Source organism: Xiphophorus maculatus, chromosome 19 (genome assembly GCF_002775205.1).
Source record: "Xiphophorus maculatus strain JP 163 A chromosome 19, X_maculatus-5.0-male, whole genome shotgun sequence".
Lineage (NCBI taxonomy): Eukaryota > Metazoa > Chordata > Actinopteri > Cyprinodontiformes > Poeciliidae > Xiphophorus > Xiphophorus maculatus.
In genome coordinates, this window is record NC_036461.1 from 21,859,293 (window position 1) to 21,886,849 (window position 27,557).

Consider the following 27,557-nt stretch of genomic DNA (forward strand, 5'->3'; position numbering starts at 1 on the left):
ATTTTGAGTTTATTCCTGCATCATCAAGACTTTATTCTCTATTACAACTTTAATCTCAAAGTTAATATCTTTTGTTAGTCTGGCACATTATTTTTGTCGTACATTTTATCTTTGATCTCAGAAAGCTCTATTTAAACAATTTCACTGATACATAAAACTCCAAATGGTTTTATTACATCACAGTGCTCCATAAAATGCTCCTTTTTATCATAAACCATTAAAAATATTTATATAAGTAGAAAAATAACATGATTTATTAGGTACTTAGTTGACCGGTCATCTCGTTAATTTATAAGTAAAGTGATTAAACTGATATTAAAAATAAAAGAAATCTATTTCATTTGATTCTTTAAAAACTAAATAAGAAAATATATTTCCATTTTAACAGCCACCGATGCCTTTAGCTATGTTGCTATAGGTACATGTTTCACACAGATAGAAGACTGGTGGCCTCCATTTTCTGTGTCAGTAATGGCCGACTTCTGTGCAGACGCAATAACATTTTAAGCATTACTCAAATACCATTCGAAATAAACTCCGATGTTTTTGGATTGGAATCGCCTCCAATTAGTTAGCAAGTTTAGCCAAACGTAACTGAGTGCAGCGACTGAGGGAAACCAAAAAAGGGAGCAACAACCTGAGCTCGCTGCGCAGCTCCAGCTTTTCCTTTATCCCTTCTGCAGGATAATGGGTCATGGGAGAATGAGGGAGGACTTGAGAGGCATCAACAGGAAACCAGAGACCATTTGTGCCCACATTTGTGCAGTGACCTGACTCCATCACAACTTGATGTGTGTGCCATGTTCCACACTGACAGGATACCAATGATGAACGGAGGACTCTGCATCAGTGATGCCTCATGCTCAGATGAGTCAAGGTGGACAGACAGCATTTGCCAGATGTCGACTTCTGTTTGATATTGGAGTTCTGAGACGTTATTTTTTGCCGTGGCATTAGGGATGCCTTTCTTAAGATTATTTTTGATTCGTTTGGATGTAACGAGTAGAACGGACCGTCTTAATGAGAACCTTCAGCCGTCGCGTCTTGCTTAATTTATGCTAAGGCAATTAAAGATCAGATGAGAAACAAAGTGACGGGAAAGGGTTAAAAGTCCTTTTGGATGTTTTGGCACTTCATGTGAGATCAAATATCCAATAAAAGTTAAAATATGGAACAGTAGTGAGCGTCCCTGGGTGACCTTAAGTTCAACCTTGGTTGGACTATGCAGCAGAGCAAAGATAAAAACCCAACTTGAAATGCTATGGTGTGACCACGAACAGACTGCCCTTGTTTCAAAACATACAATATGGTACGTTTATATAAAATAATTCTGCAGTTCCATCAATACAAATGTTTGATGGCAGGTTTTGCTCCCCGCAATAAAGAAAATCAACATTTATGTTATATACTGCATTTTTTATCTGAATGTTACAAAAAAAATCAAAAACAGAAGGAACCTGTATGGGGCAAACAGTTTCATTAAACGGTACCATTAATTTTGATCTTTTGGGCCATTTGACATCCACTGAACCTCTTCATCTTATGGCCTTTTGAGGCAATCCCTGTGCTAATTTTGTAGTTGCTTACGGTGAAAATCTCATGTTTTGATAGAGAACTCTGTGTTAAAGCACTGATTCCAGAACCTGTTTCCAAATTTAAATCTACATGTTGAATTTTGAAGTGAGGTAAAGGTTAGCTCAAATGAAACATTACTGACATCCACATTTGTGCACTTTTTGCTGAACAGCAGGAGAATAAACTGAGACTTCAAAGTCTGCAAAACCTTTATGAAGGTTTTTGTACGCGTGCGTGCACATGTGGGTGTGTGCGTGCGCTTTCAGATGCTTTTTTTGGCTTCATGTTTTTTGCTTCCTTAATAATCCCTCAAAGTATTTTCAGACGTTCTTGTTTTGAAACCCAGCTTCACCAACACAAACTGTTTTAGATGCATTCTCTTAAAGAAATCATGAACGAGGAAGTAACTCGCCTTTACAGGCATAACTCTCTTTGAAAACCCTGAGCTGCAGACTTGGGCCGGTAGTGTGGGGACATTGGAAGATCCTATGAAAAGAGATTTTGGAGGAAAGGAGGCAACTCCTGCTGCACTGCATGTGTGTGGTTTTGTTCTGTAGTCATTTTTATGTAAAGTTCAGCTCAAGAGGAGTGTGTGGTCATTATTATGAAACTACAGCTAACAGGGACAGATTGTTTATAAGTCATATAGAACAATATACAAATCTAATCTGCCCTTTCACAGGAGGATGAGTGTATCATGTCAGTGTCGGCCTGTGGTGTACACCCCAACTTGATGTCATCTCTAGGCTAAAGATTGGATTGCTCTTTGCCAGCCACGTGAAGAGGATATTAGTGCCATGACTGGGTGTGTGACCGAGTACATAAACTTCTGTGTGGACAACACCGTCCCCACCAGAACAGTGAAATGATTCCTTAATATCAAGCTTTGTGTCACCAGTGAACTAAAGGAAGTGTTGAATAAGAAAAAAAAAACAAGCCTTCAGGGACTGAGGAGAAAATAGAAGCAGCTCAAAGTCAAAATTAGAGACGACATTTAATTTCCCTTTGGGATCAATAAAGTATTTCTGAATTTGAATAAAAATAAGATTTGAGTCCAAGACGTTTTTCCAAGTCTGAAATCTGCTTAAGTCAGATTTGAGTTACCGTCTGTTACTTTTAGACCATGTGTAAAGAGAAAATGTGTTTGTATGTGTAAGTGTTGTTTCTATGCAATCTGACCTGTATGTTGCAGTTGAGTGATTTTGATGAGCACAAAAACCAGTCATCGAGGAGACATTCTCACAGAACATGGATTTCTAAAACATATTTTGTCGCAGCTTGTTCTGCCTTTTGTGCTCTCTAGAGAAAAGTAACCCTGAAAACCCTCTGTCACAGCTCTGACTGCGAGAGTGAATCCTCGGCACCAAATCTCCCACTGTGAAGAAAAACAGAACAGCCTTATCGAAAAGCAACAGTGGAAAAGGTCCAGAAAAACTGTCACCATATTGTTGTGGGGATGTTCAGCAGTCGTGTGGTAAATGGCTTAAGACGAAGCTTAAAAGAGGCTGGAACAAAATATTTTGATAAGCTTCTCTATGTATTTACCAATGTTTCACAGACATGTGACCGTCTACCATTTATTTTTATCCCATCAAAACTGATTCTGACTAAATTGTAACTGAAGCTGCCTTCCTGAATCAAATGCTTACAAATCACCTTTAAGCTATTAAGCCAAACTATGATCAAATTTAGGCAATTTTTTTAAATATTAACAAATGAAGATGAATGAAAATGAGGGGAAATGAAAGCCCTGCATCTTTTTCCTTGAGCGTCACTATTATGATGGTCCCTAGATGCATAAAAACCCTAGAAAATATGTTGAAGGCTGCGGCGGTAACGCCTCAAAATGTTGACATTTTTAGAGGATATTCACACTGTTGTGAAACCATACATGAAACCAAGTAATGAAATAATAATAATTTTAAAAAATCTAAAAGTTCTTGCATGCTAAATATATTTACCGTGGGCAATTAAGCAAAGAAAAAGAAAAACAACTTCTCTGAGGGTTGTTGACTGACTAGTGATGGAAAATGCTCAGCAAGACGGATATAGATTAACATACTGTACATTCGCCGAGCAGAGAAATTCTCATTATTATCATCGTGCCCCTTCAAAGATGTTCTCTTGCAGAGGAAGTCACCATAAAGCATAATTGAGGTATAATAGGTCTTTGTGTTTACTTGGGGCTCAGAATAATGTCTCTCAGAATGCCATTAGTGGCTTTGATTGCTGCCTCTAAGACCGGCGAGGAGAATCCTGCAGGAACTACAAAAAGGAACAAAAATAAATAAGGGCTGGTGTGGGAAAATGAGATAGAGACCAGATACTCAAACAAGCTGAAAATATATTATAGTTAGCTGAGGCATCTCTGATTGCAGGCTAGCCCCTCCCCCCTCTCCACCATGCATGACCATACTGGTGAAACTGGTGTGTTCTTGTCGGTTTGGGCAAATGAAGTACTCGAGGACAGAATGAGACAAAAATGTTTGGTTTTTCTAGCAATAAAAGGCAGATATTGGGAGGTGGCTTTCTTGCTGGAATGGGGCAACACTCAGCCTTCTGACGACAGGGGAGTGATGTGTAACTGTGAATGCATTTATCCAGGTATGTATTTGTGCTAAAAGCTCGAGATGGAGCAGAAAGGAACAGAAAGGTTGAGCTGTTTTATGGCTGCCAGAAATACTTCACGTTTTGATGGAACAAAAGGAGATTCGACAATAAAAAAAATAAATACAAAAATGTAACAAAACAAATCTTTATCTAAATCCCCAATAAATATTTAGATGAAAACTTTAAGCATATTATGAAAATAAACTGTGACTTGTAATAAGCTGCAAATGGGTCTTAGATTTTCTTTCACTAATGGCTTTCTTTCTACCATCCACATTTGTCCAGAGGTAGATGGCCATGTCACAACAGGTTTTGTTGTAGAATGTAAGTTTTTGAAAGACAGATATCGTTTTATATCCTATCTCTGCTTTTAACTTCTCCAAAGCTTCCTCTCAGAACCTCCCGGCCTGTTCCTTGGTCTCCATGATGCTGTTTGTTCTCCAGCGTTTTCTAACAAACAAAGGAGGATTTCACATAAACAGTTGGAGTTATAGTCAGACAAATTAGCAAATATTGATAACAGCACTCACTTAAAGTGCATTCCTCTTTCCCACATTAAGAATAAACAAAGATACAAAGTGAGAGCTGTATATTATATATTTTTGAATTTTCTCCTGAACCATCTTGTTGGTTGGACTCTGGGGTTGTGCAGACCGACTTTCCTCTTTGAGATGCATTCACATGTAGGTTGGATCTTTTTACTAATGAAGTATTTTTGAGAAGTAATTGGTGATGCTGTGTTTGTTAGGCTTGTCCAAATAAAGGATGAATACCTAATTTACATGTAACATTTTTTTATTTTTTTGCTTTGTTTTTGTAGAAAAGCATTTTGCTTTCGCTTCACTATTATTGCTGGAATTTGTGTTGATCTATGACAGAAAATCCCAATGAACTTAAGGGGCATGAATACTTTTGCAAGTCACTTGCAAGTAAATATAGAAAACCTGATGTTGGCATTTTTAATGATTAATGAAAAAATTCAACGTTCAAAATGGCTGGCGTTACAAAATTGGGAAATCTTACACACAAATTACAATCATTAAATATAAGAAACAGGTAAAAGAAATATATAAATAAATACAATTCGGAATCATGAAGGATAAAATGTAAATCTTGCCGCAGGTGTTACCATTTTGGACGGGGCGAGTATCAGGATGACATAGCGGACCTCGCAGCAGTTCTCCCCCCAGTTTTGCGGCCTTTCCAGACGAGAGATACACACATGACGCCTCTGGAGATGTTTGACGTTGCAGCTGCAGAGAGTGGAAGAAGGAGGAGTTTTTTTTTTTTTTTTTACAAATGTCAGTGCCTCAGTCCACCAGCGGTGCCCTTCATTTCCATAGATTAACCTCTTTCTGTGGAGCAACAGTTAGACAGCATTCAAATTTTCTGGCTAGACTTGTGTTCGCTCACACGTGACCTCACAACTGGAAGGAAGTAAAAAAAAATATTCATCTGTCACTTTTCTCAGATCAGAAACCACAATAAAAACCAGCATTATAAACACAAAAGGTAGAATAATAAAAGATAAAACAGCAAATATTTAACATCGTACAGCACAGAAGTGGTTACCAGCCTGTCGGGAAGAATTTTCTTCAGCTTCTTTCTAAAAGAATCAACAGAATGATGAAGGCAGCGGATTCCACCATCTGGGGGCCACCGCTCTAAAAGATTTCTCCCCTCTGGTCTTAAAACGTGTTTTGAGGAATCATTAACAGCCCAAGACGGGACGATATCAGACGGCCAGAAAAGCTGTAAGGCTCCAGATAGTCAGAGATAAAGGCTGGGGCTCGACCACATGGGGCTCCGTGAGTAAGGACTGAAACTTTAAAACGAATTCTAAAATGTGTTGGTGGGGACTGGAGATGGCAAGCATGTAAAAAGGTTCGATAATCAAGAGGAGATGAAATGAAGAATGAAGAATCGTCTCTAATTCAGCTTTTAAACACCACAGTTTGTTGTTTAGAAATATTTCTCAGAAGAAAAAAAAGTTTACTAGTACTCCAGTGGGATTGCAGAAGAGAAAAATTTTCCTGGGGTTTGGTTTGGCAGAAGACGCCAAAATACCAAAAAATAACGCTTGAAATATTATGTTAGCTTAAAAGAACAGAAGAGCTGAATATCATCAGCATGGAGAGGTTAACTCACATCAAACAGATTTCCCTCTTGTTTGGCAAAGCGGAAAATGTACAAAAGAAAAGCTCTAAACACTGGGCCCTGTGGTACCCCACACAAGTCTGACTACACCTTGGAGCCTATAGTTAATCAGAATACTGTGATCAATAATGTGTAAGGCAGATGCAAAATCCAGGAGAAACATTACAGAGGATACTCCAGAGTCAGCCAACATGAAATTATTAGAAACTTTGAATAAATCAGTTTATGTGGAATAAAGTTTATAAAAACCAGACTGAATTTAACAAGTTTTTCCATAAAAGAAATGAGCTTTTCTGACACCATTTTCTAGAAGTTTTAAGATAAAAGAGATATTGGAGAAAGGTCTGCAATGTTTATGCTGTGTTAAATCCAATTATCATTTCTTTCATAAGGGCTCAACAACAGCATGCTAGAAAGTACGTTTGACCTGTTCAAAATGAATATTGCGAATTCCTGTTATACTTTATTAGAGCTAATGGCAGGAAACACATTTTTTAAACTACATAGCAAGCAGGATGCCGTTTGGACAAGCAGACATTTTTATGTCATCCTGTAACAATGAAATGTCAGGGAGAGTTACTGGATCAAACACACTGAGAGACTGAGAAAATGGAGAACCAGAAACAAAGTTATTCAGCTTAATTCAATAAAACTTGATCTATCCCAGAGGGGAAATTAAACAGGTGCAGAGGGCAGCAGCAGAACATATGAACGCACACATATAACCACACAAAAATCAAGTTGTGACACATTGATGGACATTATTTCCCTGACGTTATTGACTTTCATAAAAAAAGAAAGAAAGAGAGAAAGTCATCACTGTCGGTTTTAGAGGACACGGATAATGCGGGGTCACGGGGGAAGCAAGAGAGCTTTTTGTTTCAAACAGGACTTAGAAATGTTCTTATGTAATCCCATTCAGTACATTTTTATACATTTATAAGAGAATCAAAGTTTCTTAAGGTGGAGCCTGTGCTGTTCCACCTTAACCCTTCCAGACCGAACGTAGCGGCGACGATCCAGCCAAATTTGCAGTGCCGTAGTTCCGCCGCACTTTGTGCTATCTGAGAAATTCCACTGGTTTCTGAAAGGGGATACATTGTGCTTTCCGGAGAATATCAGGTTATTACGGTAATTTCACCCCCGTGGTGACAGGGAGTGAAATTAATCTGAGGAGCATTCTTTTAATAGACGGTTAATTGCAAAAATAACTCGCTAGATACTGAAAGTTTCAGTTGTTATGGATAAATGGGCACATATATATTTACTCACAGGACATTTAAAGAACGGTGCACAAGTAAAATAAGCAAAACTATCCAGGCAGACATTTGAAACTTAAGTCTTATAGGGTTAAGACAGTTTCTTTGGGATTTCTCAATTGATTCATTTATCCATGAAGAAGCTTTTTTTTTAAAGGGGATTTCCACTGGTACCAGTATGCTAAGGATGTCTGAGTGATGATTACTAAAATGCCAAAGCAACATCAACATTAAAGAAATTCATCAGTAAAGACAAATCAACAAATCACAGAATATCTGAGCAAAATCCTGAATATTGAATACATAACACTGAACAAAAATGTAGGATTAAAAAAAACTCAAAAAATCACAGCTTTTCTTTTTGCTTTTCCAGTTAACAAGATACATGAATTATTAGATGTGGGTTGAAAAGAACTTCCTGAATTCAACAAATCATTTGTGTTCATGCTTGAAAAAAAAAATAGAAACATGACAGTTAGCAGCAGACATTAAAATCTGATGCTATGCTGATTCTCTCCTCCGTGTTGACCCTCTCCCGCGGTGGACTTTAACACTATCAGCATCGGCTAACTTCCTCCTTTGCTCTTATAATTACACAGGGAGAGAGAAAGCTCTGTGAGTTGAATATCAATGTGCTGTTTTGAGATACTTGTACAAATGACTGATGCTGTCCTACCAAGCATGAAACTCTTTAGAGGGTACATTATCATTTCATAGATACTTTCCGGTCTTTAAAAAGGATTAAAAAAAATAAATAAAAGAGGTGACACACACGAGGTAAATAAATAAAATCCAGTGCAACGGATTCCCTAAAGAAGTCGCCTAATTAGCAGATAGAATCCAACTACCAGGTTATGCAAAGCAACATAACAAGCTTTAAGTTGGTTCTTATTGAGCGCGGTTTAGTTCACCAGAACATTCCAATCCACCTGAAAAACCCAGAGAGTTAATCAAGAGGAGCAGCCAAGCTGAACGCCACCACTCTGAAGAACCTGCGAAGATCCACTTAGACGGGACAGTTTGTTAAGAAGTCAACTATTAGTTATGCAGGCATGTGCTTTACACAAGAGCTACAGGACTGTGCTGAAGAATGGGCAGAACTTTCAGTGGGGAGGTCAGAAAAGCTGATGGAGACATAAGTCTGAATTTTTGAAAGGTTCTTGCTCAATGACTCAGGAGCTAAACACAAACACATATTTCAGATTTGAATCATTTCCCCCCTAAAATAGTTATTACTGTAATGTTTCAGTATGTTTGATAGGTCCAGTAGCTTCGATGCTTTTGTTCAGTTCTTCTCTCTTTATGCAGTGGTTATTTAGTCAGAAATACAAAAAAATCTGTTATAGATGCAGAATATTTTTATTAAAAATATATGTTTTTTACATAATTAAAACTGAGACAAATAATGTGTGAAAAAAAACCAAACTCCAGTTTTCTCCCTATTGTCCAACTGTAGAAATGCACTGCCGCCAGTCAGAAACAACCAATCAGAGCAAGGGGGAGGGGCTTTGCGCTGTCAGTGAACCTCAACCTGCCATGAATGCGCAAGCTAGTTAGCATGACCACTGATGGTGGCAGATAGAGTTTTCTGGTAACTGTAATTTGTTTATCCAGTTGCTGCACAAACACAAGCTTGATTGACAGCGCCAAGACCCTCCTACTGTCTCTGATTGGTTGTTTTTGGTCGGGAGCGGTGTGTTTCTTCAGACGACAACAGTCGGTCAGGGAGGAAGAGGAGGACCTTGATTATTTCATAGATTATCTGACTTTTGTTATACGGCCCCAAATAGTGAAAGTTTTCAGAAATATATCAAATGTACATACTGCAGCTTTAGATGTATGTAATTTCAGGTGCAATAAAAAGCAAAAGCTTAAGAAATATGGTCTTGTTTATCTTTTTTTTTTTTCATCAAATTGTGTCAAAATTAAAATATTTCTTTCATGCTAATGTTTGAAAACAAACAACAAAAAAGATCTGGCATCATGCATGAAAATACCCAGACGGAGGAACAGATGCTTACAGGATGCAGAGCCAGGACTGCTGGTACTGGACTCCGGTGGCTGTCGCCGTCACGCCTTGGATTGTCTCAGACAGCAGATGAACTGTAGGTCAGATGTCAGACACAAGTTAGCTAAAGATAACATTCATTCTCATCGCCACATTGAGTTTGCCACTCAAAAATATCATTTTTCCAGTGCAACAAATACAGCTGCTTCATGGCAACTTAATGTTTACTTGGCAGAGCTGAAATATAAGTAACTATATTTCTAGTTGACTTAGAGCATTAATGTCTTTGCAAAATGTCTAATTTCATCGTATAATGGTTTAAAACAGTGTTGGATAGGAAGGTATTGCCTAACATACTGTGCAAAGACTCTCCATATAATGTCTACATCAGACATATCTAATGAGCTTCTGCTTTAGACAGTGACGCCTGGCTGCACCGAGGAAACATCAGACCACGACAAGCTAATAAGGATGTCCATCCAACCTTGGGGAAACACCAGCAGTCATTTTGAAAAACACATTTTAATATGCTGACATATTTATGCTGCAGAATGATTAAACGGGGAGCGCTGCTGAGGGCAGGACATTGCTGCCGGATAACAGGAATCTCCAGGATGACTTCACATACGCTAAAAAATGATGAATTGCTGGGTTTTGAGGGATTTTCTTTCGCGGGGACTGAATATGCCGAGACCATTCGGCTTGTTTTTTTGTCTCGTGGCATCCTCTTTAGCTAATCAGCAATAGGAAAATGACAGGCTGGAAATGTTTTGTATCATAAGCAGCGGGGATGATCATTTCCATATCATTCTGATTTTCCCTGCCAGTGATTTCTTTCTTTCTGCGCGTCTTTGTCTTTCTCTCCATCACTCTTCTTTTCTCTCCCTCTGCCATGCCATCTCATCAATAAAGTATCCTCCATTCATGCCAGAAAATGATGGGCGTCACCATGACAACAGTATCACTGTGCTCAAGGAGCAAGAGCGCAGAGGATAATAAAGAGGTGTGTGTGTGTGCGTGTAGCCAAAAATTAAGAAAGTAGAGAATAAAAGAGACGAGAAGGACAAGAAGGAAAAAGAAGCGGTTGCATGGCGTGAAAGAGAGAGAGAGGAAATAGAGAAATAAATAGAAAAGGAAACAGGCAGGAAAGGAGAACAAGAGGGAGTGCACATGGGGAGAGGAAGAAATGGAAGCAGGGCCGATATGAGTAAAAGCACACAAAGGGGGGGGGGCATGAAAGTCAAAAAGGGAAAAAAACACAAAACAAAAAAAAACCTCCCAAAAAACCAGACAAGATGAATAGAAAAGGAGGAAACAGAAAGAGGGCAGAGAAATATAGGAGATGGACAGGGATTCAATTCAATTAATAGCAGTAAGCCTGACAGCCAAGTAGTAATCAAAAACCATCCAATTTCCCATTGACGTCAGGGACGAGATGAGGGGAGAGCGGGAAATGGAGACAGACAAACGGCAGAGGAAGAAAAGATTAAAAGGAAAAGAGAAGGGGGATTAAGGATAAAAAAGAAAGTAGCAGAGGTTACAGGAGAGTGGAGGAAAAACACAGAGCCAGAGCAGCTAATGTGCTCACCAAGGTCACATGGTTCTCTAAGCCAACAAACTATCAGGCTAACGTCACACAAACGGAGAAGCTAACGGCTAATAATACAGTTAGCAGTGATAAACATGTCACTTAATATTTTTGCTATAATTGCTTTGTATAATTTCCATGTCTGTGTGCTGTACACACAAGTCAGTGCACAACCTGAACACAGTGCATCTACAAGGTTTACTCTCTCAACTCATAAAAAACAGACACTATTTTTCATTTTCAACTATTTTTTAATTCAATCTAGCAGCACTTCCTCACTTACTGAAATACTTTTAATGCCTTTATCCATGTGACTGTTGAGATTTATTTTAATGTAACACCAGTTTTAATATACAAAAGAAATGATGGGAGGCTCTGACTAAGGGTTTTCACGCCTGGAGTTGGTGTTTGCTTTGGTTCGAATCAGCTGAAGAGTTTGTTATCTTGCAACTTTTTTTTTTTCCTGTGGTTTGTTTCTTTTCAAAGAGAGCAAACTCCAAGCGATTAAAAACCTAAACAAACCAGGCCAGAATGTTTAGTCAGTTTATTAGTCAGATGGATCCGGGGCATGCAGAAGAATCAAATGTTCCAACATCTGTTACTTAAAACAGCTAAAGCGCTGCAGACTTCTTGTGCAACAGTTAAGGATCTGTGTTTGTGATTCAACTATAAGAATGTTGCAAAAAAAAAAAAAAAATTGCATCTACTGGAGAAAACGACTGACCAAAAACGCACTCCTTTTTTCACCTCCTCCCAAAAAAACAATATCTATGATTTCTAACTCCTCCACAAATGATGAAACAAATCTGGAACATTTTGGACGGTGTGCACCACATTAGATTTATCGTAAAAATAACACATTTCATAAAAACACACATTGTACCAACAGTCACATGTGGTAGAGATACTGTGATGGGGCTGGTTAGAGGTTTTCAGACCAACAAGTCTGAGTATTGCAATGAGCCAAAGCACAAAACGACACAAACCTGAGATGAAATGGGATTACATTGAGGAAGCGTTTCATGCTCAGCAATTCCATCACAGTGATGCAAAAAGACTCAATAGAAGAGTAAATGTTGTATTTTCTCAAATAGTCTTTGATATTTAGATATTTTGAATCGGAAATATCAAAGTGTGGAAAAAGAGCAAAACAGTTGAAATCTGTATTAGGCAAAGACAAAGAAAACTTAGTAATAACATTTTGTTGGCAAGAGATGGTTTTGTAGCTTTCCTCGAATCCAAAAGTTTACATACATGTATGCAGGGTCAGAGGTAACTATCTTTTAAACTTCATGATTTGGGCTAAATGCTAAGTTTTCTGGCATTTAGCAAATAGAAATAATTTTGGTAATTCTAATTAAGCTAAAATAATAAACGTTTGATCTGATTTAACTAGACAGTGAGACAAAAAATTTGTTTGTCATGTTTTTTTGCTTTGTTTTCAGCAGCAGGGTCACAGTCTGTTCGGAAATCGTACGTATCTGTGTATTTTACCACTTCATATTTCATTAAAAGTGAGAATGAAAAAAAAACTTGTGCAAGAGGTTTTTGTGTAAATATCTCATGTTACAATTGGGAAACTTGTGGCTTTTAGACCAGTGGAACAAAATTAGTAAGTTATGGTGTTCGGTTTATGTCCAGGTACGGTTAGTAGTCTGGAAATTACGGTAATTATGCTCTGTGTGGCTGATTTAAAAAAAAAATCCAATTTAAAAGCAGGATTTTATGGCTAAAATTCTAAAGTTGAGTGTGTGTGGCTAGACTGCTGGTGTGATCGTCTACGTGACTAATTGAGATTTCTTCAAATCTTGTCATTGAAGTGAAGATTTCCGCATGGTTTCGTCAGTATTTGCCATACAAACATCGCTGTTTCTACACACACACACACACAACCCACACACAAAAGATCACATATGCTTACACACAGCATATCAAACGTGACAAACTTCAATGGAAAATAATAAATAAATGTGAAGGAGGCAATAATGGATGGCTGGATAGCCCACTTTCATCTCTGGGTTCTTGGTGGAATCATTTATTGTGTTATCCATGCAGTTTGGTTGTAGGGTAGAAAAAACTGATTACTGAATCCCATAAGGTAGTAAATAATTTGTGACTGACAGCGACAAATAAGCGCGAGATGAATTTATAAACATGCTAAACCGGGCCAATAATTCAAATGTTAATATTTCGTTTGGTCTGTGTGCCAGTCGAACATCAAAGAAAAGGAGAACATCTACAGAGATGAGCTTCTACAAAAGAACACAGAGGTTATCAGCGTTTCTTTAATTTGTATAAAAAAAGAAAAGAAAAGCCCCCGGCCTTCACATATAAAAACCTTTTCTATTATGCCCTGAGGTGTTCTTAATAAAGATCATGTACTGCAAAAAAAAAGAAAAAAAAACAAGAAAAGATCGACTGTGGCCTCGACCATTGTTCGACCTGTCAGTAAACACACACTCACGAACACACACCACAGAGGAGGGAAAGAAAAAAATGATTGGCTTCTTGTGAGTGTGAGGAGCTTTGAAGACGGTGATTAAACCAGGGGAGTGTTCCCTACTGAGGAAGCAGGTGAAACGTTTACAGTAATAATCCATCATAGCCAATCACCTTGCAGCGCACAAAGGCTATGATGTCAAATGGTGATGAAAGGGGCCACTGGGACTGGGTCAGAGGTCACACTTTATTATCCCTGAGAGGCTTTGATGAAATTTAAATCATGTTTTATAAAACTCTTTGTTTCGTCATGTTACAACCACAAACATCAATCTGTTTTTATTAGAATTTGAGACGACAGACCGACGCAATTTATCTGTATTTGTGAAGTGGCAAGAGAACGAAATCAGGTTCGCAAAATAAATTAAAACTATTTGTTACTAAATATTTGGAATTGGGACAGCAGTCACATAAACAAGTGTGATTTGAACAACGAAACCGCTCACAGTAACTGCATTTAATCCTATTTTTAAATTTATTGATATGCAATGATACATAATCATTAAAAATGTAAAAAATAAATAAAATCATGAAATATTTTACTCTATGTAATGAATCCCTATAAAATGACTGTTTCACTTTGAGATAACTGGCAAAAATATCTAAATATATACATGTACACCAAACAAGCCGGATTTTTTTCAGCAACGTTTTTTTAAAAACCATGTATCCTGTTCCTTCCACGTCATAATTATGTGCTGCTTTGTAATGACTGCAGTTGTAACGTGATCAAAATTTAAAGTGTTGAATGAGTAAGAACCTGAGGGCAAAACAAGTAGCTGCCTCTTTCTTTCTTTTCTTCCTTTTTCTTGTTGCACAAGAAAAGAACCTAAAGTAACGGACTCTGCTGGATGGACCTGCGGCAGATTTAAGGGGCAGGTGAAGAGGCATATCTGTGACACTATGAAATTTCCCTGGTGTCTGTAATCATTTGATGACTAGATGGAGCAACCCAGTCCTGAGTGTGGAAGGAAAAAAAAACAACCCACAAATGGCATACTGATGGTGATTGGTAGAGAAGTGAACGACTGATTGCAGCCTCACAGGGGCTGATGCTGACATTTTCATCCAATTAACACAGCTTACCGTCATCAAAGAAAACGAAACTTTGAGACTTCTCTGCATGTGCAGCAGGTGGGAGAAAAAAAACAAAGAGAAAAAAAAACAGTCAGTACAGTCACCAGTAAGCAGTTTCTTAGGTTTAGGTTTTATACATACCCCCTCCCCCCCTCCCCCCCCACACACACAGCCGAGCCAATCCGGTCGCACGTCCACACATTTGCTGGTTAACAGATATCTCTGCTGAACAGAAGCTTCATTTCCTGCCCTCCTTTACCTCATGCATATTAAATATCCTATTCTAAAGAAGATCCCTCAAAGTCATATCGTTGTTGGCGGGACTGAGATCTTATCTTTATTATTATCTAAAGGCTATTACCAAAAATTGGATTTTATCACTGATAGCAGTTCTGCATTTGCTTGGTTCAAAGAAACCCCAAAGATGTCAAAGAGGAGATCAGGATGAGGAAGAAAATGACCAGCGTTTGAGCTGATGCAAACCTGCAATGAATGGTTTTAATTCAATGTTCTGATAACACCAGCAGAGGAAAAAATAAAATAAAATCTCACATCGCTGGACATAAGTTATTAAGTTATAAGTTATAAGTTATTAATGTCTATCAGGGAAGAGCTGCCCGTATTCAGAAAACATTTCTTTCAATATTTGAACTAAAACTGATTTTTTGGGTCAATTTTTAAAACCAAATAAGAAAAGGAGAAACAAGAAAATGCTGAAATGTACTTTCAAAAGGTGCAACACTTTAACTACATTTGTATTGCAACTCCTGTTGCAAAAGCATCATTAGGAAAAGACAGACAAATACAAATGAAAAGAAAGAAAAACACAGGACTAGTTAAGTTTCTTTGAAAAACATGCGTGGGTCACTACAACAATATCACCTTGAGTTAGATTAAAGAATGTCAGACAAATTACAATTAATTTTAATCAAAGGAAAATAGAAAAGAAACATTTTTACTGCTGCAAAAACAAACATACTGATATTGATATTAACTGTATCTATAATACTCAATTATTGTTATTTTGATGCAAATACTAAAACAAAACTGAACCATCAGAAGTGATCTGTAATTTCTATTGTATAATAATATTGCAGGGATATTTCCAAGCAGTAAACTGAGGTGAAGTAACCATCATTCAGTCAGCTGACTGGCAGTGAGCAGCAACAACAACATTCTTGTTTTGTGGTCAGTTCTGATTTTTAATGCATCTACTCATTCTGTTAACTTTTAAAGACAAAGTTCCACCTGTATATCACTGTCATCACTGTATGCAGATGATATTCAGTTGTACATTGTACAGTTTCAAAACCATACATTTTTCTAAAGTGCTTAGACTCCATCAAAAGGTGGCTGGCTGGTGGTTTTCTTCAATTAAATGTCGAAATAAATAAAAAAACAGAAATAGTTACCTTTGGACCAGAAATAATAATGTTCAATATAAAGCAGATCCTTGGAGAAGTAAAATCCTCTGTTAGAAAGTTAGACTTGGGATTCCATCCTGACTTTATCATTTGAGACATGTTGCTGTGTCAACTCTGCTGTCTCTTATCCCGAACTGGAAATTATAATTCATTGCTTGTGTTTCATCAAACAGAGGTCGGTTGCAGGTTGTTCAGAAAGTTGCTACCGGGCTTCTGAAATAAACATCCAGCCTCACATGTGCCTCCACTGCTGATGCAGCGACATTCTGGTTTATTCCAGAAAGCATTTCAAAATTCCTGTTCCGACTTTGTTAGCTTTTCCTGACCAGGCAGCGGGTTACATCAGAGGACTCCAGAGAATCCAGTAGTCCTCTGATACATCAGGCTGGTGGAGGAAAGCCTCTGAGGTCATGTGATAAGGAGCTGCTGATAGATCACCACACTAAGCTGGAAACAAAAGAAGACAGAGCTTTGCTTTAAGTGACTAAGATGACTCTGGAACTCTCTTCCTTGCTCTCAGTGAAAGGGCTTAAAGCTGCAATATGTAACTTTTACATAAGAAATGTTTTTTTTACATATTTAATGAAACTGTCTCTATGTTGTGACAGTGTAAAATGAGACAGATAAACTGTGAAAAAAAATCCACCTCCTCCAACTCCTCCCTGTGCTGCTATTACTGTCTGAATAAATGTACCAGAAACAACCAATCAGAGGCTGCAGGAGGAGCTTAGCGCTGTCAATCAACCTGTGAATGTGCTAAAGGTGGAGAAACAACTTACTGTTGCATCAAAACTGGTTCATCTGCCATCACAGGTGGCCATGCTAACTAGCCTTAGCATTCACAAAGCTGTATTGTAGCATAGACCAATAGGGTGTGCATGACAGACAGCGCTAAGACCCGCCTCCTGCCTCTGATTGGTTGTTTTTTGTTGGCACTGGGAAAAGGCAAAGGAGGTTTCAACAGATTACCTGTCTCATATCATACTGTCAACTACATGGTGAGTTTCAATTATCTAAAAAAATATACATTTTTTATAAAAGTCACATCCTGTAGCTTTAAATGGGTAGGAATGTTAGAACAGAAGATCTGATCAGTTTTAAACACAACACTTTTTGAAACCTTCAATATCAGCAATCGGCCTGAGGTGAGAACCCATAAACTCCCCCCGCTGGTTTTTTTCTATTTCTTCATAAAAGCTCCACTTATGAAACCTCGTCTTAACTCATGTAGCCTCTTTTTGATTTGGAACAACAGACCTGAGGAGCTGCATGTCACTGTGGCAGATGGTAAAGCTGTGCCGACACCGAGACACAATGCATATGTTCACTATTTGTGCATCCAGCTCTAATGCAATTATGTTATCATCTGTTTATGTAGAGAAATGTTCTAAATCTTTGCACAGCGAACTATGCAGAACACCAAGAGTTCAAGTCATGTTTCTTCTCTGTAAACGTAGATTTATAGTTTCTCTACACAGACATACAATCTGTGCCCACAGATGGGCCGTCAGATTTGCATGTTCTGATCACCATACCAACAACCTGTGTGGAGAGCAGTTTATCCAAATCTAAACAAATCGTCTCCCCAGAGAAACGCGAGTGCAAAACTTCTGCAATGCGGCAGAGACAGGTGAGAATTACCCGGGTCCAATCAGCCGTTGTTTTAGTTTATCCTCAGCTCAGTCTGCTGGAACAGCTGATGGATTCTCCGTTTTATTGAATAAATTGAAAAATCTTCCGGCAAAAAAAGCTCCACAAAAGATATGCTGGGTAACTGTGTAAAATAACCCAACAAATTGAAGAGTGCCTACCTATTCTCATGTCAAACTTCCTTCCTTTTCTAGATGGACATTTTCAAGAATCCCCAACCCCGTTTAGTTCATTTAAAAAAATAAATAAATCTAATACTTTAATATAAATAGAAGGTATGCATATTACAGCAAAATTTAAATGATTTCTTTGTTCTTAAGACCTTGAACAGGTGAGCCAACCTTTTTAAGATATTACAACTGGATTATTGTCGGTGTTAGTCAGGTCAGCCTCCATCCAGACTGCTGCAGTTCACTTTCTGACATGAACTAAAAGGCGTGAACATATTTTCCCAGTAGCCTACTTGCTTCTCCTCACTGATTTGCTGTTTATTTTGGAATTGGATTTGAAATCTTTATTGTTGACCCTTGATTATAAGGTACTGAACAAACGGCCTCCTGAGAGTCTGCCAGGCTTCCTAAAGCCCTCCAGATCCCTCAGATCTAACGATCACAAGGTTCAGGCTTGTTCACCAAGCTGATTGAGCGTTTGTGGCTCTTTGGAATAAACTCACCCCACACATCACACAGACTCCAACTAAATCTTATTGGAAAACACCTCTGGACTCTCAGTTTTTTAGCACAGCATGAGAGATATGGGGAGCATTGAGAGGTGGGTCTTTATTTTGTCCTTTTGTACTTCCATACAACACTTTGGTCAACTTTGCAGTTGTGCTATATGAATGAGCTAGGACTGGAACTGTGGCCAAAAACAGAAATGAAGGAAGAATTCTGGAAATATAAATATATACTCAGTTGTATATCGGATTACTTGCCTGCACCCACATGGAACAAAATGGTTTCCCATTCCTACTACAGGGGGCTTAATATGGCATTGGTTCTTCCTTTTACAGCTAGAACACCTTCACCTCTCATGAGAAGGCTGTGTAAAAGTGTATTTAAAGAAAGATGGGATCTTTTCTGGCGAGGTCAGACAGTGATGTTGGGCAATATGCCCTGGATCAGAGTCTCTACTCTAATTCATCTCAGCAGTGCTCAACCAGGTTTAGGTCAACACTCTGCAGACCAGTCAAGTTCCTCTACACCAAACTGGCATAAAGCTGGAGCAAAGGGGCCCAGCTCCATCCCCACCAAATAAAACAAAATACCATAATCCTCCTCGTAGGAAACTTTATAGTTGGCAAAAATGAGGCCTGAAAAGTACTGTTCTCTTGGCATTTACCAAGTTCACCGACTCATTCTTTCACAGATGTTTATGGCAAACGTCAGCCGGCCTACTTCAGCTAACACACCTCCAGCCATTGAAGCTGATGAGGTCATATTAGTTAAATCATTTTTAAATGATTTCTAAAACATTTGAACCGCCACCTCCTGCGCTTTGTTCTGTTCACTTTTCTATGCAGCAGAAACCAAAACAAAAGCCACTCATTGTCCAGAAGCGTAGAGCTCTTGCCATCTCTTTCCTGAGAGCAGTCTGGGATTTTTGGCGACCCGATGGGTACAAAATCTCACGGTAAACTTTAAAAGTCAGTGAGCTTGAGCGCTCACATGCCTGACGGAGCTTTAGTCATAGTCTGAATGCACAGATTGACAAAAGGAATTTTTCAGAGGACAAAACAAAAGCTTATGGATACAAAGTAGATTGTAGATGTTTATAAAGCAATCGATTTACACAAGTTTAGAAAGCTATGGTCTCAAATGTAAATCCATGCAGCTGTCAACACACGAAACAAAAATCCTCCTACCAAATGATTCATTTTTACCTTTTCTTTGGAATCCAGCTTTTACTTTACTTGCTCAAATGCTCACAGTACACTTTCACCTGAACCTTTGCCCTCCAGTGTGAAACCTTCCTGTTGACTCACTGATTTATGCACAGAATATTTATAGCAGGGATGGAGGATGATGGGTTATATCTGTCAAACCTGAGGATTTAAATCTCCTGTTTAGTTGTGTTTTTTCCTGTTCACACCTTCTCTTCTCACCGCAGGCCAAACAATGCCACTGTAAGGTTACAATGTGATTCTCATTTGATCACAGGAGTAATTAGGGACCAGAAATAGATATAGAGTTTTGTGGGTTAGCTTACAAATGCTGTGACAGAAGATTTATTGGTGTGTATGCAGAAAATTTGATATTTTCTTGCTCCTCGTGCTAATGTCATTCATGCTGATAACATTTTTCACAAATTACAACCACAAACGTTGCTTTGTAAATTGTGGTGGAGATCCATCTTTCCACAGAACAATGAATACTTTCATGTTTTATTTTGATTTATTTTTATACAATTTAGTTTAAGCCTTCTTTTTTTTAAACCACATTTTTATTTTGTTTCAGGTGGAACCTTTGCATTTGTGCGTTTCTGGTACACCCGTAAATATGATGCACACGTGACAAACAACCACGTGAGACATCAAAGCCGCTCCGCTTGGCCCACTGGTGGCTCATATGTCTATTTATTCAATAATTTAGGAGCAAAAAGGGGTTTTGAATTGAAAATGTTGACTATTATATCAACATATAGTTTTCAAATAAAATGTTATTGATTACAGACCCTGCCCTTAACTTCACTAAAAGTTTTAATAGAGCCCACTACTACTTTAAATACAGAGCAACAGTTTAATAGTTTAGATCAAAGCATATTGCTATGTTAAAGTCCACAGCTTTAATTAAACCCTCGTCTTAGCAATTGGTAAAATATAGTAAATACTTTACAGGGAAATAAGCATTGAAGTAGAAATTAACAACACAAATAATCACGTGATGGTTAAACTAAAAATAATAGTAATATATTTTGACAACAGACTTGTTTTGAAAGAAGAATTAAGCTTTTTTTTTATTTATTTTACAGCTAACATATTTCTTTTTGTATTTTAATTTGAAAAAGCAAAACCAAAAGAAGAAGAAAAAAACAGAAGATTATGTAAATACAGGTAAATTGGAGAGTCAGAAATAATATCTCCACCATTTTCTGTTGAAATGATGGTACAGTAACCAGAACTAGAGCAACGTTATTGGTGCACCTAACAGAGAAAACTCCAGCTCCTTACAAAACCATAGAGGAAGAGAGGAAAATGTAATTACACAATACACCATTAATCACAACAATACCTATTAGTCATTCAGCAGCAACTGTACCAATACGTGCTCAGGCATATTTAGTCCCCAAATCATTCACTGCTTTAAATATTACATGTCAGAAGGTGATGCCAGTTTCACTTAGATGGTTTTTCAAATATCTAAAGTGAAAACCCTTATCCAAGCATTGCATCATCATAAGCGTAGCTGGCATTATTCCTCAACACAATGCACGCGCTCTTCCTTAATGCTGAATCCCAAGACAAAAGTGGAGCCAAAAACAGCATGCTGGCCTCCAAAACCAAACTCCTCTCTACATGTTGGAGCAGCACTAATTATCTCTCTGGGCTTTCATCTTTTTCATTTTATGTAATTCTCCCCTTTTTTCAGGGAACGCTATAATCTTCCCCTGTTCACTTTATCTCACAGCTGTACAGTATTACAGCCGCAAATGAGCTGGCCCGCTCGGCAGCTGTAATACCCCACTGTGGCGGAGCGAGCCCAGATACGGCAGAAATTAATACCTCCGGAGGTATGGCTTGTTGATAGTGTACTTGGGGTGTGATATAAACTTATTCCCACAGCAAGGGTCTTTGTTCCTCACCAAGAACGACCCCAAAAAAAGACGGCAGCAGTAGGATTCAGGAATCTTTCCAGATATCAGGGAATTCAGACTGAAGGGAATGGACTCCAGAACAGGATATTACTGAGTGGGATCTTTATTAAATAATTAGTATGCTCAACTTAATTAAAGATATCTGAAATCAGCAGACTTGTTGGAAGTTTTCAGTAACTGTCGTTTTGACGCCTTTACGGTATTTTTAAATGGAATTAAAAGCATTTTGTAGCTTTTTCGCAGCTTAAATTTGATATTTTCTTGCTCCTCGTGCTAATGCACCCACCCAGAACGATAACTCACTCCGCAGCTGATTTAAACAGTGAATTATCATTTCAATTAGAGTGAAAAATCATGAGGAGCTCTTGTGAGGAGGTTTGACCAACACTAACTTATGAATTTTTGCCACACTTAAAAGTTTCAGATCATGAAATAGTAATAATAGATTAAACTAATACAAATACAAAAAGCAGTTTAAATATAAAAAGGAGCGGTAAATATTTTTTTTGTAGCTGTGTATATATCTTTATTTGGGATAAGGTTGAAAACAACATGCCACTCTGTTGTTCCTCTTATTTTTTTCCCCCAATTGATTTAAGTTTGTAAAAAATGATACAGTATCTTATTATAAATGTTATTTTGGAAGACTAATCAATATTTGAGTAGAGATGTCAGTGGAACTGCTGGAACAGTTCAATACATTAATGAAATTTCAATCCAATTAAAAGTTTACACAAATTAAGACTTTTTAAACAAACTGTTAACATAAAAACAGATTTTCATAATTACTTTAATCAAAGTATAAAGATGACTAAATATGCAATAGTTTAACGTTTTTATTTTCTTCTCAAGTCATGAAACTTTCCATTCAGTGCATCCAGGGCAAAGGCCTTGAGGTGCTCTAAGCTCCAGGCGCATGAACCGGGTTTCTTTATGTAAACAGTATGAATCATTTTAGGATTATTTAGTAGCTTTAATTATTCATTATGATTCATATTGACTTTGCTACGCTTTTGAAATGAAAATCTTTTTAATGTAATGATTAGTAATGTCAGGCCCAGAATGTTAACAGCATGTTTATGTTTTATGTCTGAGTGTAGTCTTGAGGTGTTATTGTTTAAATATTTCAAGGACCTTTGAGAAATGTTCTGTTGGCAGTATTGTGTTTTCCAGGCACATAACACCATTTTATAGCACAATAAAGTAACTATGTTAACTTAAGCCATTACAGAAATGCTGTGTATATCAAATATGACTTAAAAGAAATGTTACTTTGCAATTTAAAATTTTAATTGGGCCTCTGTCTCTTTAAGATGCTCCTGCTGAAACTTTGCCTTCTGGAAGTCATCACAACATGGCTCCTCTATTAACCATTTAACAACATTTTTACCAGTGTTGCACTGAGATGTAGCTCCTATAATGAGCTCATAAGGTGCTCAGTTCCACCAGGTGGTTGCTAATTGCTACTGGCTAGTCTGAAGGAGCCGAGTGGAGGAGGGCTGCTCTGTCAGGCGGAAGCTCTGAAGCTTGGAAACTGAACTATTTTGGAGGGGGAGCTTTATCCTCGAAGGCGGAGCTAGATCCACCCAGGCATTTTGCACAGCTGAATGGTTGCCATGGAGATTAGAGGTTTCTCAAACATATGTGAAAGAATCAAAGCAACACTTCAGGTATAGTTTTGTTGAGGGAATAATATTATAACATGATGTAAAGCTCTAAAAAGTTGATTTTACTTAATCCTATCCTTTTAATGCTTTCATCCGGAATGTTTTTTATGTCCTCCTGTATTAATTTTTAGAGTGGCGATTGCTCCAAGTATTCGACCAACAGACGTACCTGTTTTTCACTGACCCAAAAACAGGCTCCTTGTGGGGTATTCTGGGACAGAACAGGCCAGCAGCAGCTGCCACCACAGCCTCAGAAAGCCATTTGAAAAGCTACGTGAGTGATCGATGACAGAAGTCAATTATCACCTTGTGAATGCGTGGCGGCCTGCGGTGCAGGGCGAGCATCGCACACAAACCACCTCAGACTAACGAACACAGCTGTGGACACCAGAGCAGCCAGACCGGAAAAACTCTGGTTAAAGAGCACGTTGCAGACTAATGTTACTGCCTGATGCTCATCAAGTACAGAAACAACACTGGATATATATATACGCAGTATATATAACTTCTTCCTTACATAATTATCTTTTCTTTTTTTTTTAAAGAAAACATTTCCCTGACCTCTTTCATGACTAAAATGTATCAACAATGGATCCATACTGTTATGCAGCAGGGTGTTTTTCTCTTGCTCTAATAGGCTGAGGAGATTTGTCCAAACCACGACAGTACCTTTCTTGCCTCTCTGTCAAAAAATAAATAAAAAAAAACTGTGTTGAAGGAAATACACTAATGGTAAAGGGATTTAGAAGGGAAAGAAGACAGCAAAGCAGGAGAAACTGTTGTGTCAATTTATTTTTTCTAGACAGAACTGTTAGCCTGCAGTAAAAGGCTTTGGCCTGGAATAGTTGTTTCTCGGTTTAGTTGTTTGCTGACATAACTTGTTTTATGACCAAAATCTTGTTTGGATGCTGTCGAACTAGTAAATAAAAAAATGTTTTAATCAATGCCAACGATATGACCCATATGTCTATTCCAGTGACAATTTCAGGTTTGTTTAATACTGAAGTGATCAAATATTTCAGTGCAGATAACTCTTTTGTCCACATGTTAATGTAGTTTATGAGGTTGTTGTTCCTCCTCAAAACACTTCGACTGACACTACAATAAAGAAAGAAACGGTGATCGAGTTATTTAGTTTTCCTGCAAGTACATTTTCTAGGTTGTTTGGTATTTTACATTTTCCTAGACATTCTCAATTGAATAGAAATTCAGCACCGAGATGGAAAAACACAACAGGACCTTGAAAGTGCTTTATGATTCTTTGTGCTTCAACAGAGAGGCAGCAAGAAATCAGCTGGCGACAGGAAATACTCAAACTGACAACTCAAAGTTAGACATTTTAAGTAACAGGGTAGTGTTAAAGAAAAAGGAGGCAGGAGAAGCACAGAGATGTAAAGTAGTTTAAAGAAAACTATTTTTTATAACATGTCAAGATCTATATGGAGTTTATTCAGGCTGTGAGAAAAAAAACAAGACTTGCAGTAGGTAACAGGAAGGCTGAATGGAGAACAACAAAATTGTCCTGATTCAGTTGTTTCAGATTCTACCTTGGACTGAGGTTGTCTTGCATCAACTTGTTTCATGTACTTTTCAGTGATAGATTTGTTATTGTTATATATGCATATTGTTTCTTCTCTCTCTTTCTGCAGGTGCAGAAGCAGACTTCTTGGGTGTTGACTTGTTTTATCTCCTCTACTCTTATCTCTTTCTTTCCCTTTAAACAGTTTCCCCTACCCGTCTCCCTTTATTTTCCATCTCTGTAGCCATAACATTTGATACAGTATAAGCAAAGCATTTTCTAAAAAAGTTTTATACATATGTATGAAGTGGAGCATCATGGCGAAAGCTGTGCATCACTTTGACATTCAGGTAACAGTCGTGAGTGTTACCTGCCAGACAGTACAGTACAAAATTTGCTCTGTTTTATCAGAGTTTTAAACATCTGTGTTACTGTTTCTTTAATGCTAGCCATGCTAACAGTACCAATCATTTACATGAGATGCTAACATCAGTTTAAAATGTCAGCTATTATTTTGTCCTGTTCTCCAAATATGACTAGATTTGCTGTTTTAGAGAAACTCCTCTCTCGCACAGTACGACATGACCTTAATATTATGCAGTTAGTCATGGAAATCAGGCTTAAAACACTTTTCGAATGTTTTTCTTATTTCTGTTTGTATCACATGTACAGCTCAAAAATGTTAATGTGAAAATATTTTGAGCATACTAATGATTTTTCATCCAAAATGTAAGAAAAAAAAGACTTCAATTTGTCGGAGTACTAACATTTTCCTTGACATATTATGCAATATTATAACGCAACAAAATAGGTTTCACACAATATTATGTTACATCAGACCAATAAAAAACTATTTTTAATACAAAAAAGTATGTTTAACAAATTTTAATCTGACAAACGAGCCTCATCAGGACTCAAGTTCACCAAATTCTCCTTGCAGTTGTATTTGTGTTTTGTCTCGCATGGTTAACGCTCAGGTGGGGGGTTCTTGCTTACCGTTGACCTCTTGAGCTCCTGCATCTGTGAAAAGCATGCTCATCACCTCTTCAAAGTTGCACCCGGGCTCGGACACGTGGCTGTCCTCGCCTACGTGGTGCAACATTCTCTTGAGGACGTCGTCCAGGGAGGCGGCTGTCTCATCCAACAGTATGCTTGCCCTCGCCAGGAAGCCATCCAAGTCCCGGTGTGCCCGAACTTCCTCCTCGAAGTTCATGAGCTTCACATACTGCGGATGAAATTGGATCGTTTAAATGCAGTCTCGAAACCACAGCCAACGATTACGTGTGGAATTTCTATAAAGTAAAACTCAACCTCAAATAAAACAAACAAACAAAAAAAACTGACCTCATGAAAAATAAGTTGATCCTTTTGTAAAATTAGGAGGTGTCAGAGCATCATAAATAAGGTGTGAACATATTCTAGGAGTAGAAATACTATTGAGCACATATTATAAATGACAAACTATCTGTTAATGTGACTTCAGTTTTCAACTCTCTAATTTTGTCAAATGAAACATAAAATAAACGTTATTTTCAATACACTGACTCTTAGATGTCCCCTCTTAACTGGATATTTGTCCTAACCCTTCTGCTGATGCAGTCTTTACAAAACAATCTAAAGGTAAATTCAAAATTACATTTCAGATAAGCAAGAAACAGGCAAGGAAGTGGTAAATTCATAGATTCTTCCTCTAAAACACAGGATGTTCTTGATTAAATTAGTTTATTCCACCTTTTGTTAAGAAAATTAAAGTTTAAACAGATGGAGTTTTATCTCTTCATGGTTTACCATAAAGTCGCTCCTTCATTCATCTACATCAAAAAATTGTTTACTTAAACTAAGTTATAGTTTAAGTCCAGTTAATGTAATTCAATAGCAATTTTAAGTTGTTATTTTAACAGAATGACATTTTTTAGTCAAAATGTTAAACCTCCACACAAATAAAAAAAAACAAAAAACAAAACAAAAAAACTGTAAATGTCGGAGTTTATAGTAATAATCCACATCCTCCCACAAACCAGCTGAACATTGATAAGAACCACTTCATTCTTCTGAGATGGATTGGGATTGTAGGAGTGCAGAATAACATGCAGATGGGTGAATGAACAGAAGGACGAGAGCAGCTCGATTAAAAGCCCAGACACTCTGCAGACCCCGGCTCCATTGATTGTGGGGTAGACAGAAATTCTAAAGATAAGTGGAGCTCCTGCTGTTCTTTTTAAAATAAGACAAGCATGAAAAAGGAAAGTCTATAGTTTGTTGAGATATTTACGTAAAGAACTTTAAGAACAGAAATATGTGTTTTTTTTACGGTAGCTGGGGCTTTGGTTATTTTTCAGGTCACTGAAGTGATTTAAGGCTTTAGGAATGAATTCATCTGAATTTACTTTTAGATCCTGTTTGTTTATGTCTGTTCACCAGTAGAATTATGTTAAATACCAGGTTTAAAGCAGCAGTATGTAACTTTTATAAAGATTTTTTGTTAAACATATTTTTTGAAACTGTTATTATGTCATGACAGTATGGTATGAGACAGATCAGTAAAATAAATAAATAAATGAATTGAGCTCCACTGCATTCCTCCAGTATTATGTAGAAACAACCAATCAGAGCCAGGAGGCGGGTCTTAGTGATGCCAATCAGTGCTGCCCATTTACTCCCCATCAGAAGAGTTTGTTGTGAATGATGAGACTAATTGGCATGGTCAGCGA

At 37.7% G+C, this 27,557-nt stretch overlaps 1 protein-coding gene across 4 annotated transcripts in view; it reads right to left on the reverse strand.

Annotated features, from left to right (window-relative positions):
* slc4a11 (solute carrier family 4 member 11) overlaps nt 1–27,557 on the reverse strand; it is a 142,221-nt gene that overhangs the window by 39,963 nt on the left and 74,701 nt on the right. For 3 of the 4 annotated variants that reach the window (XM_023352326.1, XM_023352323.1, XM_023352324.1), the window contains exons 5-8: nt 25,843–26,071; nt 14,783–14,815; nt 9,623–9,704; nt 5,315–5,438 (exon numbers count right to left, since the gene is read on the reverse strand). In XM_023352326.1, the coding sequence (XP_023208094.1) occupies nt 5,315–5,438; nt 9,623–9,704; nt 14,783–14,815; nt 25,843–26,071 (468 nt within the window). The remainder of the gene's footprint in view (nt 1–5,314; nt 5,439–9,622; nt 9,705–14,782; nt 14,816–25,842; nt 26,072–27,557) is intronic. The other variant, XM_023352325.1, reaches the window with a different exon arrangement.